The 20,942-nt window shown below is 39.1% G+C and overlaps 1 protein-coding gene across 4 annotated transcripts in view; it reads left to right on the plus strand.

Annotated features, from left to right (window-relative positions):
* Positions 1-9,925, plus strand: part of MINDY2 (MINDY lysine 48 deubiquitinase 2) — an 88,591-nt gene extending 78,666 nt beyond the window's left edge. Inside the window, exons 8-10 of one of the 4 annotated variants that reach the window (XM_049905501.1) lie at positions 4,703-4,876; positions 7,638-7,832; positions 9,312-9,925. In XM_049905501.1, the coding sequence (XP_049761458.1) occupies positions 4,703-4,876; positions 7,638-7,832; positions 9,312-9,431 (489 nt within the window). In that variant the 3' untranslated portion in view covers positions 9,432-9,925. Of the gene's footprint in view, positions 1-4,702; positions 4,877-7,637; positions 7,833-9,308 lie in introns of all 4 variants that reach the window. The other 3 variants (XM_049905500.1, XM_049905503.1, XM_049905502.1) reach the window with 3 other exon arrangements.
* Positions 9,926-20,942: the final 11,017 nt, after the last annotated feature.

The following is a 20,942-nucleotide window of genomic DNA, read 5'->3' on the forward strand; positions in this document are numbered from 1 at the left end:
GATCACCTTTCTTTGGGATTGGCACAAATATGTATCTCTTCCAGTCAATTGGCCAGGTTTCTGCCTTTCAGATTTCTTGGCCTAGTGAGTGTTTCCAGTGTTGCATCTCTTTGCTGAAACATCTCAACTAGTATTCTGTTAATTCTTGGAGCTTTGTTTTTCGCCAATGCCTTTAGTGCAGCTTGGACTTCTTCCTTCAGTACCATCAGCTCTGGATGATATGCTGCCTCCTGAAATGGTTGAACATTGACCAATTCTTTTTTGGTACAATGACTGTATATTCCTTCCATCTTCTTTCGATGCTTCCTGCATTATTCAACATTTTCCCCATAGCATCCTTCAGTATTACAAATTGAGGCTTGAATTTTTCTTCAGTTCCTTCATCTTGAGAAGTGCTAGGTGTGTCCTTCCCTTTTAGTTTTCTAACTCCAGGTCTTTGTACATTGCATTATAATACTTTATTTTGTCTTCTTGAGGTGCCCTTTGAAATCTTCTATTCAGCTCTTTTACTTCATCATTTCTTCCATTTGCTTTAGCTACTCAATGTTCCAGAGCAAATTTCAGAATCTTTTCTGGCATCCACTTTGGTCTTTTCTTTCTTTCCTGTATTTGTAATTGACCTTTTGCTTTCTTTGTGTATGATGTCCTTGATGTCATCCCACAGCTCATCTGGTCTTCGGTCATCAGTGTTCAACGTGTCAAATCTTTTCATGAGATGGTCTCTAAATTCAGGCAGGATATACTTAAGGTTGTATTTTGGCTCTTGTGGACTTGCTTTAATTTTTTCAGCTTCAATTTGAACTTGCATATGAGCAGTCAGCCCCTGCCTTGTTCTGACGAATATTGAGCTTCTCTGTCATCTCTGTTATGGATTGAATTATGTCCCCCCAAAATATGTGTTGTAAACCCTAACCTCTATTCCAGTTTTTATAATTCCATTTGGGAATGGATTGTCTCTGTTATGTTAATGAGGCAGGATTAGTACAGGGCCTATCTTGAGTCAATCTCTTTTGAGATGTAAAAGAGATTAAACAAGGGAGCAAACCAGACGTGGGGGAAGAGAGATGCCAAGCCTCGTGAAGATCATCCAGGAACAGACCTCAAAGAGACAAGGACCGTCCTCCAGAGCTAGCAGAGAGAGAAAGCCTTTCCCGGTTGCTGGCTCCCTGAATTCCGACTTCTAGCCTCCTAAACTGTGAGAAAATAAATTTCAGTTTGTTAAAGCCACCTATTTGTGGTATTTGTTATAGCAGCACTAGATAACTAAGACAGTCTCTTTCCACAGATGTAGTAGATTTGACCCTTGTGTATTCCATCTGGGGAGGTCTACATGTATAATTGCCATTTATGTTGTTTCAAAAAGGTATTTCCAATGCACAGATCATTTGTCTTGCAAAATTCTATCATGCAATCTCCGAAATCATTTGTATCACCAAGGGCATATTTTCCAACTACTGATCTTTCTTGTTTCCAACTTTCATATTCTAATCACTAGTAATTATCAAAGTGCCTTGATTGCATGTTTGATCAATTTCAAACTGCAGAAGCTGGTAAAAATCTTCAATTTCTTCATCTTTGTCATTAGTCATTGGTGCATATATCTGAATAATAGACATATTAACTGGTCTTCCTTGTAGGCGTGTGGATATTATCCTATCACTGACAGAGTTGTACTTCAGGATAGATCTTGAAATGTTCTTTTTGATAATAAATATGACGCCATTCTTCTTCGTCATTCCCGGCGTAGTGGACCATGTGATTATCTGATTCAAAATGGCCAATACTAGTCCACTTCAGCTCACTAATGCCTAGGATAGCAATCTTTATGTGTTCCGTTTCGTTTCTGACGACTTCCAATTTTCCGAGATTCATGCTTTATACTTCCCATGTTTCAATTATTAATGGATGTTCACAGCCGTTTTTTCTTTTTGAGTTGTGCCACCTCAGCAAATGAAGGTCCCGAAACCTTTACTCCAGCCACATCCTTAAGGACTCTACTTTGAGGATGCAGCTCCTCCCCCTCCCACCTAGTCATATTTTGAGTGCCCTCCAACCTCAGAGACTTATCTTCCGGCACTCTATCAGAAAGTGTTCCGCTGCTATTCATAAGGTTTTCACTGGCCAATTTTTTTAGAAGTGGATCACCAGGCCCTTCTTCCTAGTTTGTTTCAGTCTGGAAGCTCCACTGAAACCTGTCCCCCATGGGTGGGCCTGCTGGTATTTGAAATACAAGTGGCAGAGCTTCCAGTATCACAGCAGTATGACACACTGACAGATGAGTGGTGGACTCAGCTTGTAAGTGACCTCAGTCTGACTTCCACCTCCATACTCTCAGCAGCTGTGCCTCGCTGTCCCTCTAGGTGGATAAGAAAGCTCTTTGTGGTTGAGGCTGATGCTTGTTAGTAGAAATAAAGTTCATCTTTCAGTTTATAAAATACCTTAGAAATTCTCTGGTCTAACTGCCTCTATCTCATTTGTAAGGAAACAAAACAAAACAAAACAAAACAAAAACTAAGTTCCTAAGAAATTAGGTAATTTGAATTCAAGCTAGTTAACCAAAAAAATATTCAAGCAGTGCTTTCCTCAGTATTTTAAAGGCTGAAAATACTTAATTATTTCTATTAAATTTGTCAAGTTGGTCAAATAGACAGTTCAAGTGTACCAAGAAAGGGCCACCCTTTTAGTTAGAATGTATAAAATGTCCATCGTTATAGATGGTAATAGCTTTCAATGGAAACTCTCCCAGAATTGGCCCATCCTAGAGTGTCATTTTTTGGAGCCCAGGTGGCACAGTGGTTAAGAGCTTAGCTACTAACCAAAAGGTCAGCAGTTAAAATCCACCAGCTGCTCCTTGGAAACGCTATGAGGCAGTTCTAACCTGTCCTATAGGGTCACTATGAGTTGGAATCAACTCAATGGCAACTGGTTTGGTTTGGTTTTTTGGATAATGTCATTTGGAGAAAAGTTATTGATAAGATTATAGTTCCTACCTCAGCAAGCTAAATAAAATAAATTGTAAAACCTAGATATTGTATGATATTACAATACCAGGGGTATACAGTAGAAAATTGCTGGAAAGAACTTTTAGTTATTCTTTTAAATTGTCCTAGGACAAGGTAGACCCTAAATGTGTGTTCAAAGTAAGTCAGGTCATGAGACTGTGTGGGTGAAAATGCTGTGATAGTGTAAGATTCTGTGGAATCACATAAAAGGGGTCTCTAATGCCGAAGTAAGGTGGGATCATTACTTTCCATGATTTGAATCCCCAAGCGCTTAACAGCACTGAACATACAGTAGGCATTCAAATATTTGGCGAATTGGAAAATATCTGACTGAAAAGAAAGAAGTGGAGGGGTGGAGCATGGGCCTGAGCTCAGTTTTGATTGGAATAATATCTTTAAACTTAGTATCAAAATGTTTTCTTTTTGAATGCGTTCATGTTGCTGTGGTAGTTTCAGTGGCTGTGTAGATTATTCTGTATCTAGGGTAGGTGGGAAAACCCTGGCGGCGTAGAGGTGAAGTGCTGCGGCTGCTAACCAAAGGGTCGGTTTGAATCCGCCAGGCGCTCCTTGGAAACTCTATGGGGCAGATCTACTCTGTCCTATAGGGTCACTATGAGTCAGAATCGACTCGACAGCCCTGGGTTTTTTTTTGTTTGTTTTCTGTTTTAGGCTAGGTGGTAGCAGACAGCAGGGAGCACTGTGCCTCAGGAAGAGCTGACCCGCAGCCATTGTTCACAGGTCATAAGTACTGGGTTTTTAAAGCTTCAGAATTCACTCAGTCATTTCTCCACCCCTACCCCACACTCTTTCAGGAATTTCTTATTCTGAATTATTAATTGTTAATAATAAGAACATGAATAGTGTGATTCTAGAGCAATAGTGGGCACCATATTAATCAGCCAGAACTCTGAACAAGTCAAGGAAAGTCACACCTTCTGCAAGTCCAGAGAGAAGAATGGGCTATACACCGTGTGTGTCATACTAAGGACGTAAAGTTTATAAATGATTGGAGTTAGAACTAATGCATATGAAAAACTAGAGGTCAGTGCGAAATTCTGTCATGGTGACTATAGATGTAATATCAATTCATGATTGAGTCAATAAAAATTAGGCTCCAACTTTATGATGTCCCCTACGCTAGGTCCAGAGATAGGGATTTCAAACTATAGTCTGGGGAATAAGGCAGGAAAACCTGATCATGGTACAGTGTAAGTGTTAGAATAGAAAACACATACAAAGTACTACAGGAACATAGAGGAAGAGAAACCGATGGTGCAGAGAAAGGAGAAATTGATGTGGGTTGGATTAGTCATATAGGTTAATTAAAAAACAACCACAGGCAATGTGATATCATTTATTGTGACTGTGTCCTGTTCATTACCCGATGCATTTTTTAGAAACTTGCATAATATTTTTCAATTTTGTGAAATGAGATTATAAACCCCCAAAAGCTGTTGATAAGTTGAGCATGCCAACCAAGAGCTCCTATTTCTTTGTATACTTTGATGTGCCGGGTAGATTTAATTCAGTGACCAAATAAGATATCTACTTGGTCTACTGTTTATTATCATGTGCAAATCTAACTAGCAGAAATAATTAATATGCTTTAAACATACAGATTATGAAGTTCTACTTACACATTATATTAACTAGTTCTGATCCATTTAACACTCCTTTTTCATTTATTATTCCTCACTTAGGGTCAACTGTATTTGTTGGTAACAGACCAGGGATTTCTCACTGAAGAAAAAGTTGTCTGGGAAAGTCTACACAATGTAGATGGTGATGGAAATTTCTGTGACTCAGAGTTTCGCCTGAGGCCTCCTTCAGACCCTGACACTGTGTACAGAGGACAGCAAGATCAGATAGATCAGGTGCATTTGTTTGGTCTTCTTCATATTGTTTAAAATGATGTCAATTCAGTTATCTAAAACATTTGAAGTAAAGATTTATTAAAACACTTGTGAAATTTCTCTAACTTTTACTTACACGGTTCACCTGCTGATACTTCATTGTATGTGTACATTAATTATACCTTTGGTTCAAAAGGCCAGATCATACTGAACTGGGAGGTCCCGATAAGGAGCTTGAGTTTCATGGTGATTGCAGTAGCGAAGCTGTGCTGTGTTACCGTGGACGTGACGTGATCTACTCTACCTTTAGAAAGGCTGCTATGTGGAGAATGGATAGGAAAGGCACAGGTAGAGGCAGAGACTAGCACTTCAAACAAGAGGTGACAGTGGCGTAGCTGGGTGGTAGAGATGCAGAGATGAGAACGTATTTGAGACCTATTTTGGTTAGTCAGAAAAGGTAGGAGAGGGAGTCTAGAAGATAGCATGCACTGGGTGAAAAAGTAGGTGGCTAGTCCAAGCCTTGGAATCCACAGGGCGGAGGAGCAGACACAGCAGAAGCTGCACTGGGGAGTACAGTTTTCATTTAGAACTAAGGTGAGATTCTTGCCTGCTGCATGGGGGCAGGCATGGACCCACAGGTGTGTCTATTACTAGAAACCTGACAGTAATGTAATTCCTCCCCAGCTGAGGCAAGAATATGATTACGTTAAACACTGGCTGATAACAAGTGCATGGAGACTGTTCATCTAGCCAGTATTCACTGAGCAGTTGTATTCCTGGCAGTGTTACTAGGTGCTCGTGATCCAAAAATAATTCAGTCTTTTCTTCAAAGATTCTGCAGTCAGACCAGCAGGGGCTGTGGACATTTGACCAACTAATATTATATGTGCCCACTCCTCACTTACCAACTGTCTCGTTGTCTGACATTTCTCATTTACAACAAGACCAAAAAATCTCCTATCCAACTATTTTGCACATTGACAACGTATGTCTGGCAGTAACGAATGCTGGGGTGTGAGGCAACAGTAATGCTGGCTATGATGGTAAAGGTTATTCGTCAGCTTGGCTGCGCCATGATTGTCAATGGTTTGGCAGTTATGCAGTGATGTAATTTGGCAGTTACGCAGCGATGTAATTTGGCAGTTACGCAGTGATGTAATTTGGCAGTTACGCAGCGATGTAATTTGGCAGTTGTGCAGTGATGTAATTTGGCAGTTGTGTAATGATGTAGTCATGCTCCATTTTGTGGTGTGATGTGTTCATCCTCCATTTTCACATAATGCCAATTTTCACATAGCGACCTGGTCTTTGGAACCTAACCATGTTGCTAGGTGAGAGATTCTATAACGGCAATTTGAATAGTATGCTATGAGTGCACAGAATACTCGATTCAAATAATTGCTAATCTTTTTAGGACTCCTGACTTTCCTTTGAAAAACAGCCCTGATAGTCAACATACTCATTTTCCATCATATTACTTAAGACAAATGTGTAGGGTTTTTCCAACCAGTCTATGTAAAAAATACTGGAGCAGAGGGAATGAAGACAAGAGGAGTAGATTGTCACAGCAGTACAGTTGTAAGGTGTCAAGTTGCATCACTTACAGGGTAGTCTCTGGGTAAGGGGTGGATTCAAGGCCATGGGACTTGGGAAAGACCAGAGTTTGAAGGGTCGAGGAGAAAAATTTGAAGGACAAATTGTAGTTATCAGTAAGATAGTCATGCCAGGTCTTCACAGGCAGTGATCTTCTTTTATACATCCTCTGAAGTATTTACAACTCTCATACTTGGAGGACAGATGGGGAGAGGTGCACAAGGTTGTCAAGTTTCGTTCATCACTGAGTCTAATTAATAAAGTGGGTATTAGATAATGTAACTTTTGACCAAATATGCACTGCTTTTTCTTTTTGGAAATAATCTGGGTACGTATGTGGGAGGAGGGAAAGAAACAAAACAAACAATCCCTACCGTCAAGTTAATTCCTGCTCATGGTGACCCCACGTGTTACAGACAGCATGCTCCATAGGGTTTGCTTAGCTGTGATCTTTATGGGAGCAGATCACCAGGCCTTTCTTCTGCAGTGCTGCCGAGTGGGTTTGAACCTCCAACCTTTAGATTAGTAGTTAAGTACAAACCATTTGCCCCATCCAGGGACTTTTGGGAGGAGGGCAGGGGTGTCTTGAGAATTGATAGTATGACTGTATAATGGGCTACTATGTGGCCTTTAAAAATCATGTTTTGGAAAAATATTTAATAATCTTGGGGAATTCTTAGGATTTTTTTTGTTTTTTAAGCAGAAGACAGGACAGATGGGAAAGGAAAAAGATTATAAAATAATAGTTTCAGAGGGTGGAGAAGTGTGTATGTGAATGTTGAAAAAATATTAGGTGGATATATACTAAAATATTAACAGTGATTATCTCGGTAATATTACAGTGATTCATTTTAACTTTATCTACACTTTTCCTCGTTTCCTGAATTTTCTATAGTCACTTGTGTGTTTCTTTTGCAAACGGGAAAAACTTTTCTGGTGTTTACACCTCTTCTAGAAGGAATTTCAAATGAGTGACACAGATATTTAGAGCAATGACAGCCTCACTGAAACAAGTGTATAGCTCCCCAAGAGAAATAGGAAAAATAACTTTCATTTTTATATCAAAGTTCTGTTTTTTGTGTTTTTTTAAAGCCATTCTCACAGCTTTATAGATATAGCCTCTTTATTTAGGCTCATGAGTTACTGGGTGACACTCGCTGCTAAAGGTGGTTCTACTTTAATTTTCTAGGACTATCTTATGGCATTATCTCTACAGCAAGAACAGCAGAGCCAAGAGATCAATTGGGAACAAATCCCAGAAGGAATCAGTGATTTGGAACTTGCGAAGAAACTCCAAGAGGAGGAGGACAGAAGGGCTTCTCAGTATTACCAGGAACAGGAGCATGCAGCAGCAGCCGCGGCCGCTGCTTCTACACAGGCCCAGGTAAAACTAGTGTCCTGATGCGTAGATGCAGTGAGCACTTGAGCAATACAGACATTTTTGCGGAGATAAAAAAATCGTAATTATGTATTGGCTCTTCAATTATGCTGGCGTTTTAGCACCCATGGGTTTTATGACATTGTCCAAAGTTTGTGATTATCCTAATCAGTTTCTCATTTAGTGAAATTAGTTTACTTGACATCTGATGACAAGATATTTAAAATTTATTTTTTAAGCCCTCAATAGCACAGCAAAGAAAATAAACCACGATTTGAGCAAAGTCTTTTCTGTCAACTAGGGGGCAGTGTGAGGTCCTGCTGGGGAAAAAGTACACACTTTGGAGCCAGGCAGGTGTAGATTTACGTTTTCTGCTTCTGTCTCTCCTTAGTAGTTGCAGCAACTTGGGCAAAGTTCTCTACCTCTTTTTCCCTGTAAGTAAAATAGAAAATAATACTTAACTCTTAAATGTGTGGAAACCCCGGTGGCATAGTGGTTAAGTGCTACAGCTGCTAACCAAGAGGCTGGCAGTTCAGATCTGCCAGGTGCTCCTTGGAAACTCTATGGGGTAGTTTTACCTTGTCCTATAGGGTCGCTATGAGTCGGAATCAACTCCACGGCAGTGGGGTTTTTTTTGTTTCGTTTTGTTTTTTGTTTCTTAAATGTGTGGTGAAGAACAAATAATGTTAGCACTTAACCCATTGTCTGACATGTACTAAGCACTAAACGAAGGTTAGCACATTTCCCCCAGTTAAATGGTGATATTTTAAGGGCTAAAAAGATGACTATTAAGTGAGTTTCTTCTATGCATTAGATGTCATTTCATTAAATAAAGAAGAATCTCCCTCCTTTTATGTTTAACTGTGCCAAGCTAGGACTATTCCTCTGATTTGGGTGTACAAGAAAGCAGCGTGCCCTTTAGGGCCATAGAACTTTAAATATGGAAGTTCCCGTTAAAATGAGTACAGAATTTTGGTTCCTAGCTCAAATATTGCCTACCTCAAGCCTAAAAGTTAAAACCTACCATGATATGAGTAGATTTTCATTAAAGAGTTCTCTTATTTCACAGAATATACTTGCTCCATACTCTTAGTTCTCAGGACCGCGTACCCCTTAGAATGTGTTTATTATAGCATTTAATAAGGCCTTGAAGAACTATTACAATTTACCAGAAGGTGTCACTTTTCTTTAACATTTTCTAAATGTTAAGATAAATATCTCTTAGATTTGAGGCTTCGGTTAATATTATCCTGCATGTTATTTATTGTCTGAAATTCCATTTATTTAGAAAGAATAGATACATTGATTTTATATATCGAGAATGGTAGAGGCAATTACTCAGATACCATGTAATATAATATACCAATAGTGTCTTTTTCCATTAATGATTTCTTTTACTCTTGCAGTTTGCCTGTCTAGATAACAGTGATTAAGCAACTTAGAGTCATTGGAGTAATTTCTGCCTGTGTATTTCTCTTAAAGCAGGGCCAGCCAGCACAAGCCTCTCCATCAAGTGGAAGACAATCTGGGAACAGTGAACGTAAACGTAAAGAACCTCGAGAAAAAGATAAAGAAAAGGAAAAAAGTAGCTGTGTTATTTTGTAACAAGTGTTGGATTCTACTGGAGCCACCTGTATGTCTTGAGAAACAAAATCACAGGAAGAAAGGAAGAAAAACCGATAAATACCGTCTGTGCCTGATTTCCCAATGGATTTTGTTTTTCCGGGGGAAGGTTGTTACTTAGTTACAATCAGACTTTTCCAAGTCACACAGTGCACTCTTTATAAGCTGGAATTTCATGTTACAAGTTGGAAATGCTGTGTGTTGTCATTCATGGAAAATACTGCACTTGTAGCTGAATAAGCAAATCACAGCAAATTTTGTGTCATAGTGACATTCAGAACTCATTATCAGTTAGTAAGCTATTTTATCTTCTGTTCTGAAAACGAATGGAGCTCATTGATTTTGTCTGATTCCTTCCTGATAGCTAAATATTAGCACAGTAGTTTCTGAACTTAATTTTTATAATGTTAAATTATGATCTAATCCATGAGAAACCAGGGGTTTAATATAGGAATTTAAAAAGCAAAAAATAAGACAAAAAAAATAATAACAGGAATAAACAACCCTTAATTGTATATTGGACTAGTTCAGCTCTTGATCAGCTTTACCTTTAGGAATGTACATTTTAGATATTACTTTGAGAACTGATAATGGAACTTGGATTTAATTTAGATAGAAAAAATAAAGATTTGTATTTCTTTTCCAGTAGCAAAAAATTACATAACACTAATACTCATATCTTGTCAAAATCAGATATTAACGGCTTTATCATGTTGTGAAATTTTGAGGAATTTTTAAATCTTGACTGTAGGTAACTGGAGCACAGCTACTGTTTACTGACAGTGTGATCAGTGCGTCCAGGGGGGAAGCCACAGTGGATGCCAGGCCTTGTAGATATGAGGAATGCAGAAATCCAGATAATTCAGTGTCTGCCTTTTTTCTAGAATTACCCTGAACCTTAAAATTTAGATCATGTTTATTTGCTAGAAAATTAAGTACACGTATTAAAGCCAATAAAAAGCACATCTCTGAAAGACCAAGAAACTCAGAGTTTAGGGAACAGACATTAATAAAATTCTCTTTGACAATAGGTAAGAATTTGGAGGGATTTATGTCAAAGCAATCAGATTTTTTAACTTATGGGAACCAAATAAATCTATAGCATCTTGTAGGCTTTATAGGATTCAGAAAGAATATTTATTGAACTTTATTATGAGGACAATTGATATTTTCCTGTATTTCTAGGTAGTTTGATAAACAATCCTTAATAGTCTTTTTGATATACTTTATATTTAAAAATTTGCTTTCATCATTTTTTTTAAAAGACTATTCTGCAGGTAGTTGTGTGATGTTCATTCTCAGCTGTGGTCACTTTGTGTAGTTAAGAGCATTTTCACAGACCTTAGTGTCCACTCGGAGAAGGTCTTTTGTGGTCTGAGGTGAAGATAGACCACCAGAAAACGCAGTTTAGATTTCTGATGTCCTTAACTTTCTCCATGATTCACAACCAGTTATAGGATAAGTCTGTATATAAAAAGTAAAGTCTTATTTATGGAAGGAATTATTCTAAGGGAAAAATCCAGGGTCAAGCTCTATGTATCTTTTATGTCCTATGTTGTTTGTTTGTGTTACACAATTTGTTATTCCTTCAGATTCCTATGCTGGCATGGCCAGTCATCAGAGAGCTGGGTTTGGGCGTAAACCTTTGATATGAAATATTGGGTGACTCTCTTGGTTAATAACCTGGCACGTGTGTACACCGGTGAAGCAGGCAGACGTGCTGCAGCATTCTCTGTCGCCTCAGATGGATGGACCCGTGTGTACACCGGTGGAGCAGGCAGACGTGCTGCAGCATTCTCTGTCGCCTCAGATGGATGGACCCGTGTGTACACCGGTGGAGCAGGCAGACGTGCTGCAGCATTCTCTGTCGCCTCAGATGGATGGACCCGTGTGTACACCGGTGGAGCAGGCAGACGTGCTGCAGCATTCTCTGTCGCCTCAGATGGATGGACCCGTGTGTACACCGGTGGAGCAGGCAGACGTGCTGCAGCATTCTCTGTCGCCTCAGATGGATGGACCCGTGTGTACACCGGTGGAGCAGGCAGACGTGCTGCAGCATTCTCTGTCGCCTCAGATGGATGGACCCGTGTGTACACCGGTGAAGCAGGCAGACGTGCTGCAGCATTCTCTGTCGCCTCAGATGCATGGACCTGACTCCACGTTTGCTCTGAGGTCCCACTAGTGCTGAGAGCGGCAGCTCAGCCTCAGGGCTTGTTTTCCTAGAGGGTGGTGACAGCGCAGTGGATTTTTGTCAGGAAAAACAAACAATAAACTCTGAGAAATTTTAAAAAGCATATTTGAGGCATATTTTCCACAATTATAAACTTATCTATTTAGTGCCTGTGAAAAGTATGTGTAGAAGTTATTCTTTTGTTACTAGTTATTAATTTGTTCCAAAGATAACACTGCCACTCTGCATTCCCTCTGGAAGGAAAAATCAAAAACCTCACTTCAAACCAGCAGTGCTGCTATCAGATACGTAGATTTCAATGTGCACTTATAAGAAAAAGGAAAAAATGTGTTTGTTAATTCAGTCTTTTTCTAAGTACTATACCAGAGTCAGACTTTCTTACATTCCTGGAGTTCAGTTGGAAATACCAAGGGGAATAATTTGAAAACGTTCACTTTGATCACCATAGGGAAACGATTCAGTGTTCAATTCTATTAAAACAAGCGGATTTTCAGGGATACTGGTTTCCCATCCTTGCAGGTTATAAAGGATTTAGAATTATTGTGTCTTTATTTTCTTATAATCTGTTAAAGGTAACAAATTATATATTCAGACATTTCAATGCTGGTTTGGGTGGGCGTATCAGAATTTGATAATGGTATATTGAAGTCTTTCCTTCACAATATTTTGTAATACTTGAAAATCATCACATGTGCATTGCTAGCAGAAGTGAGAAATTAAACATTTTTGTTTTTAATATTTATAGACTAGATTAGGGGCACGTGCATCGACTCCATGGCCATTGGAGCTGGCAAAAGGCAGATGGGTGCATGGATGTGGTCTCCATACCTTCCTCTTACTTGTTCCTTAAGGTCAGTGGTCAGTCTTCGTCAACTACATGAAAACTCTCTTCACGTCTAATCTAATTTCACCGACGATGCTGTGATTTGCAATATGTGTGCGCACGCGCACGTACATACGTACGTAGTTTTGAAACAAGCTTCCGTGGCTTTCATTAGGTTCTCAGAGGGATCCGGGGACCTTCCCTCAAATCTCAGTCACCGTTTTGGAAACACACACACACACGTATGTACAAACACACTAGTACTTGGAGGCAATTAAATTGTCATTGGCTGCTTTCTATCATATGCCAGTCAGGTGGGTTTAGGTAAAGTAACTTCTTCCATGTTTCAAGGTGTCATGAGCCATAGATTTAAGAGTAGGCTTTGGATTATATCTTGTTTTTATGAGCTCACATTTCCAGTCTTTGACTGCTTGCCCGTATTATGGCTAGGACTCTTCCTTATACTTCTTAATCTCAGCTTAATTAAGCAAGTTAATATCAGACATTAGTTGACCGAACCCAACAGTAACCAGTTTTTTACTTTCACACAACCTTTTTAGTATGTTTTCAGTGAATCACAAACTCAGCTGTTTAAGAGACATAAGATCTTAAAAATGGACTAGACATCAAAGAAATATTTAAGGAGAGAATTGTGGTTACTGTATTCATACTGGCATATGAAGCAGATATTTATAAAAACCGTGGTGGAGAAAAATCAAGGCAAAAATCTCCAGAACTGTCCTCAAACAATTTCATTTATTAAAGAAAAAGCAAACTGATTACATTTTGCTTTACTTTGCTATCCAATGTCTCAGTTATTTTAAGACGTAACAGAAAACTTATAGGCTGTACCTCTCAGACACTACTTAGGCAGACAATGGAAAACTTACTAATGTTTAATAAAATAAGATGGAGGCTTTAAAAATAGTCTACAGTTTATATTTTAAGGAACTGGAAATGTAGAATTCTGAATCATTTCATTTCTAAAAAACCTGACTTTCTCTCTTGCCTTGGGCAAACTTTTTGTGCCTCAGTAATTTACTCTTTAACTACATAAAGAATGTTTTTTTTGTTTTTTTTTTTTAAGTGCTTTGCACTCCTGAATAAAGGGCATAGCATAACCACAAAGTATTACCTAAATAATCACAGATATTACACATTCTTTGTTCTTGGATGTGCAGACTTTTTTTCCAATGACTGATACTTCTTCAGTTTTAATGCTGTCAAAATTTGTAGGATATCTGAGTATGACAATCTCTTCCTTCAAAACGTATTTTACAGTTGGTTTTGTGTTCTGTAGACTATAAGACCAAAATCAAGGGTACTTGGGAAGCAGCATAAAAAGCACTTAGAATTTTATTTTTTTCCCAATATCTTTCACAGATCTAAGTGCGTAGATTCTCTTTGCCTTTTCCTCCATGGAATAAGATACAGTGGTATCAGGTTACTAATACATATATGTAAACTGTTGCATGGATAGGATTTATTTAGATCTCTCAAGCACTGTCATTTTTAGGGCTAAATTGTGTTTTGTGGTGTAAAATGTTACTTGATGATGTGCAGTTAAATTCCTTGTAGCAAGTGAGTGAACACAGTAAAGAAACTCATTAGAATTCTGGAGTTCTTAGGCTCTCTGATAACTTAGCGTCTTGTTACTCATGTCCACGCTTCTGGAACTGTTGGGAAAATGTTATGAAGAATTGAGGTTACTCTCTCAGGTGACACTTTAAGACAAACTAAATTTTAAAATATGAGGTTTCTAGAACAAAAATTGCAAAATAGAGATAATAGAGTCTCGAGAGCAAATCATAGATCTCTGATAAGTTTAACTTATTTTGAAGTTCTATTCCAAATTTTAATTCATACATGTCTCTTAGTTATGGTGTTTCTGCTATTAGGAATTAAAGTTTAATAAACTGTGATATGCGTATGTATTTTAACGTGAAGGATTCTAGTTTCTGAATTGACTTTTATGAGCTCAAGCAATTTAAACTCGAAAAACAGGGTAAAAGTCTTCAACTATTGCCTCAGCTCTGCTTTGTCCTATTGTCTTAAAAAGGAGGGGATTTACAGTTGTCTGCCAAGCACAGGTATTTTTCAGGGCACGGTACCTTGCTATCCCAGGTAAGGTGTCAAAATACCATGGCACAAATACAAAACCTAAGCTTTGAACTACTTAAAGAACAAAAAGGTGTATCATCTTTCTACTATGAGCCTCTCTGTTTATGTGATATTCATCAGAGGATTAAATATTCAAACCACTGAGTGACTTGTCACCACTCACTGTATAAACTTTATATCCATCCTGACTGGCATAGTCCGTGCTGGGGTGGTTGGGCGGGGGGCCTGCCTCTTACAGACGAGAGGATGCACAAAGCACAATTCCTTTGAAAGTGATCCTGGTTTCTTTGGCCCTAGTGGCTGTTTTATAGAAAGGAAACTGAAATGCCCACTTAAATTCTCAACTAAGTGGCCTACTCACGTGGCCATTGCAACTGAAATACCCTACAAAGCAGTTCTAGCTAATGGAATGTGTTTTATACTAAGGCTGATATTGAAATCTGTGAAGATCTGTCCTGCGTGTCTCTCAGTTTTGTCACTGTGCGTGTGTGTGTGTGCACGTTCTTTTTTACATTCAGTTATATGACATAACCAGTTTTTTCAGGGTGCATAGGATATCTTAGCTTTACAGACTTTTTAAGATGAGGCATTGAAAAGTCTCTAGTGGTTTTTGTTAAAAGGCCACTTGCTTCAACAGAAAAAGTTATTGTTGTCACAGACACACTTGCCCCAAGGAGGACGCTATAGTAGAAGGCTGATGGACAGTGGCTGCACAGCAGACAGCAGAGGGCCGTCTTCACTAGTGAAACCCAGAGGTCCCCGAGCGTCCTCTCCTACAGCCCCCGCACGTGGCTCTTATCTCTGTGTATTGTTGTGAGTAAGTGGATCATGCCGTAGGTTTAGGAGTAGCAAGAGGAATGGTATAATGACCACAGAGAAAGGGATCTTAAATAAAGCAAAGAGGGCAAGAGGCTCTCTCTCCGCTTAAGTGTCAGGAAGTTGCTGTGACATCTGTGTGCCAGCTAAGGATGCGCAGACCAATGGAAGAGTTTAAATTATAGATTGGGTATGGCTGCCTATCTTTCTCCTCCGTTCCTTGGCTCTTAGTCCCCTTTCCACTTGGGAAAATAACTCATCTGTTTCGCTCTGTGACCAGCTGTAATCCCAGTTAGTTGAAGGATAATAGCAACCCTACAGATTAACAGGAGAGAACGTTGAAATACATTTTTTTTTTTTTTTTTAATAAAAGCATCTACCGGCTAGGGTGGAACTGAAGTTCTGTGAAAGAAATTTACTGTTTTAAAGGCTAATTTTGCTAAAACTACTTAATTCTAAAAACTAGGTCTTAAGATTCACAAGTTTCACTTTTGGAGGATATTCCTAAAAAGGCATATGAACGGAGATGGGAGAGTATAAAATGTTTCTTACAGAATTTTTCAGTATTATTCAACATTTAATACTTGTTTATTGTACCACAAGGATAGTGTCATTGTTGAACTAAAATGTTGGACTTTTTGTTAACGTACTTAAAACTGTAACCAGTGATAACACCCTTAGTATTTTTTATTATAGATTATATTTTATTTCAATAAACTTTGATATTTAGACCAAACCGTTTCCCTGCTATATATATTTAACTTGTTAAGCTACTTCTTAACAAATTTAAGAATGGGGACACAGGGAATTGACATATCGATTCACATTTACCCAGATTCACTCTTAGAATACTTGGACCAACTTTTGATAAAGACAGATTTCTCCCTCCAAAGGCAGTGAATAATGAAACAACTCTAAGCTGGAGCCCCGGTGGTACAGTGGTGAAAGCGCTTGGCTGCTAAGTGGAAGGATGGCAGTTCAAACCCACCAGCAGCTCCACGGGAGAAAGTCGTGGCAGTCTGCGTCCATAAAAAGTTCAGCCCTGGAAACCCTGTGGGGCAGTTCTTCTGTGTCCTGTAGGGTCACTGTGAGTCAGAATCAGCTTGACAGTATTGGGTTTGAGTTTTTTTTTTTTTTTTAACTCTGGGCCATATAATAGTCAACCACCCAATCCCAGTGGTAGATTTGTTATATCTGACACTTCTATCCTCTTGGAGGACTAAGTTAGAAAGATTTGATAAGGAATTATTTTCTTTTTCCACAGAGCCAACCCTAATATAAAGTTTCTGTTCAGTAATTTAAAGTCCAAACTAGCTAATACCTGACATTTCTCTGAGAAAGCGTTCTTGGACTTCCAGCCCCCTATGCAGAGTTAATCACTTCACATAGCATTTTGTTCACTTCCCACCATTTATAGCACTTAAGCTAGGCAGCCTTTTAAGGACAGGGATCATCTTGGTTTTTTTTAAATTTTTTGGAGGGGAGCATATTACATAATCATTGGCATTTATAAAGAGCTCAAATATTTATTTAGAATATATTTCAAAGATACCTATATCATACAGTTATTGTTTGCCTGTTCTTTAAATTCAAAGTAAACTGAGTTATTGAATCATTTTCCCTTTTAGCATAAAAGTTACATAGGTAGAGGGTACTGAAATCCTTAATTCTTTACACCCCCCTCTGATTTTGCCTGGGTGGCAAACAAAACACTTTGAGGGACAGAGTAGCTGGCATAGGGGCCTGGGGACCAGGATTTCAGGGGACATCTAGCTCAACTGGCATAACAAAGTTTATTACAAAAATGTCATGCATCCCACTTCGGTAAGTGTCATCTGGGGTCTTAAAAGCTTGCTAGCAGCCAAGATGCATCAATTGGTCCCACTTGGAGCAAAAGACAATGAAGAACACCAAAGACACAAGGAAAATATTATATTACCTCAAGAGACAGAAAGGCCACATAAACCAGAGACTCCATCAGCCTGAGACCAGAAGAACTAGATGGTGTCGGGCTACCACCAATAGCCACCCTGACAGGGAACACAATAGAGAGTCCTGGATGGAGCGGGAGAAAAATGCAGAGCAGAACCCAAATTCACGTAAAGAGACTTAATGGTCTAAGACTGGAGGAACCCCCGAAGCCATGGCCCCCGGATGCTCTGTTAACTCAGAACTAAAACCATTCCCGAAGCCCACTCTTCAGACAAACATTAGACTGTACTATAAAACATAAAATAATACTCGTAGGGAGTGTGCTGCTTAGCTCAATCTGATACATGAAACCAAATGGACAGCTCCTGTCTAGAGGCAGGATGAAAAGGCAGGGACAGGAACTGGTTGAATGGATGCAAGAAACCCAGGGATTGCAACTAATGCCACATAACAGTATGTGTATGAATTTTTGTATGAGAAATTAATGAGCTGTAAACTTTCACCTAAAGCACAATAAAAAAAGAAATATATAATAATCATGAATTACTGATAAATAATTTTAGAAATTGTGCTATGTTCTCTGGAGACTAGTGAGGTTACTCATTTATCAATAATAAAATACACCAGGAAAAATACATATATTCATACACATGTGCGTGCGTGCACGCACACACACACACACACTCCAGGAGACCCAGGAGGCTAAAAGATAATAGGGTTTCTTTTTGAGGTGATGAAATGTTTGAAAATTGACTATGGTGATGATTGCACAGATCTGTGGTTAAATTAAAATCCACTAATTGTAATAAATTGGGTCAACTGTATATGTGATTTTCCTCTGCTGTAAAATCAGAAAAGGTGAGTCAGGGTTGTACCCTTTCACCATAGCTATTCAGTCTGTATGCTGAGCAAATAACCTGATAAGTGGATCTATGTGACTAAGAACATGGCATCAGGGTTGGAGGAAGTTCTTTAGAAGACGCCGTTAAGAAAATAAAAAGGTAAACCCCAAACTGGGAGAAGATATTCCTAATACGTATCTGACAAAGAACTTGTATCCATAGTACATAAGGAACTCTTACAACTCAATAAGATAAAATAGCACAATTAAAAAATAGGGTAAAGATTTGAACAGATACCTCACAAATGAAGATATATCAATGGTCGATAAAACTATGACGACATGCTTGACGTCATCTGTCAGCAGGAAATGCAAAGTCAAGCCACGATAAAATAGTACTCCACATCACTAAAATGGCTAAAATTAAAAAGACTGCCAATACCAAGTACTGAGTCTATACTGCAAGTTTGGACTCAACATTGCTGATGGGAATGTAAAATGGTACAACCACTTTAGAAATCTCTTCAGAAGTTTCTTGTAATGTTAAACATACACTTACTATATAACCCAGCAATTCCGCTCCTATTTACCCAAGAAAAACAAAAACATGTCCACACAAAGACTTGTACACAAATATTCACAGTAGCTTTATTCATAATAGCCAGAAACTGTCAACTACTCAAATTTCCATCCAACAGGTAAATGCATGAACTGTGGTATAGCCACACAATGGAATATTTATTTACAAAGCAAAAAAAGAAACTACTGATACACAGCAACACAGCTGAATTGCAAAATGATTTTGCTGAATGAAAAAAGCCTGACACAAAAGAGGACATTATCGTTTGATCCCATTTATATGAAACTCCAGGGAAGATAAAATCTCTAGCAACATGAAGTTGATCAGTGATTGCATGGGGCCAGATATGTGGCTGATGTCAACAAAAAATTTTAGTGATGGAAATATTTTTTATCCTGACCATCCATGGTGGTGGTTACTGGGGTGCATAAAAACCCGACGCCGTCGAGCAGATTCCCAGTCATAGTAACCCTGTAGGACAGAGGGTTTCCAAGGAGCGACAGGTAGATTTGAACTGCCGACCTTTTGGCTAGCAGTCGAGCTCTTAACCACTGTGCCACTAGGGCTCCTTGAAGAGGTCTGGCAGAGCCAAAATGACTTATCAGTTATCACTATGTAGCAATAATCCTGGCTCTGATGTAAGGGTGCTTTGTAACTTTGTGCTTACGTTTCCAAGGAGTATTATTTTAAAACTAAAGAATAAAGGAAATGATTATTACTGAAAATAATTTTGTCCTATAGGAGAGGGAGTATGAAGAAATACTTTGCGGTGTCAAATCCACTGGATACACCACTGGTGATTATCTTTCGTGGATGGCCCTGAGGATGGAATGCCTTGACGTTCTTGTGAGTACGTGGCTATGTTTGAAGTTTGGTCCCACCACTGGATAGCTTTATGATTTGGGGCAAACTGCTTCTTAGCCTATACCTAAACCATAAGCTTGTCATGGAAATTAAATGAGTTAATGTATGTGAATTACCTACTGCAACACCTAGTACATAGCAAAAACCCAAAAAAACCCAAACCCGCTGCTGTCGAGTCAATTCCTAGTCACAGCAACCCTACAGGACAGAGCAGAACTGCCCCACAGGGCTTCCAAGGAGCACCTGGGGGATTCGAAGTGCCGACCTTTAGATTAGCAGCCATAGCCCTTAACTACTACGCCACCAGGGTTACCAGCACATACTAAGTGCTCAATATTAATTTCTGTCATGATGACCGTAGTCATGCTTAACATACCCGACATGTAATGATCTGTGTGACTAGATCTGTCTGTCCCTTTTTACTTTCCTGTGAGGTTAAGATGATCAGGGATGAGCGTATTTTGAATTTTTATTATAATAGATGTTGGATCTAGCAAGAACCATAAAGCTCTTAAGTCTATGGATAAAGAAATTGGGGCCCACAAAGGTTAACTGATATGCCCCAGGTAGTAGGATCAGAATCAGAACCCGGGTTTTCTGACTCTTGATCTAGTCTGTTAACGTCGGTACTGAGCTACAACCCTCTTAAACCCTAAGGCGCCTCTAGAACAGAATAGAAACAAAGTAGCACTGCTTATCTAAACAGTACTTAAATATTAACTAACAATGTTTCACAGCTCAGTCAGTACAGTTCTGAAAGCTTTGTACCCAAATTCCCAAAGGTGATGCTGGGAACCCCTTCTCTCCACCCCCAGCAATTTAGCTGTGGAAAGGAACCAGTTATCCATTAACCAGAAAATTTATCAGAGCATCTCATCCCACTAGCAAAAACATGAGGTTTGAAATACAGTAAAAACTTCAAAACATAGAACCTGTGTAAAACAGAAGCCTGTCAGAGAAGAAAAATATTTTCCATTAAAACAATCCATAGAAAAGTGGTAAGACCGCGCCCTGAAAAGGCAGAAAATGTGTGAGACCCTGAAAAACAAGGCAGTCCCACCAAGTTCCGGCTCTCACAGGTCTCACTGTGCTAAAATGGCGTGTTGGAGAAGTGATAAAAATTAATCATAAAATTGCTGGCTGCTCTTCAAAAAGCACTTGGTCTTACCTGCTCTGTGCCACATCTCTTCTGCAGTGATTCTTAGCCCTGGCTGCACACGTGAAACCTCTGGGGGAACTTTGGCGGGGTGGTGAGGGGCAGTGTGCCTGGGCCCGACCTATGAGTCTCAAGGGGTGGGGGTAAGGCCCAGGCTTGAGAACTGCTC

The sequence above is a fragment of the Elephas maximus genome, chromosome 13, assembly GCF_024166365.1.
Source record: "Elephas maximus indicus isolate mEleMax1 chromosome 13, mEleMax1 primary haplotype, whole genome shotgun sequence".
Lineage (NCBI taxonomy): Eukaryota > Metazoa > Chordata > Mammalia > Proboscidea > Elephantidae > Elephas > Elephas maximus.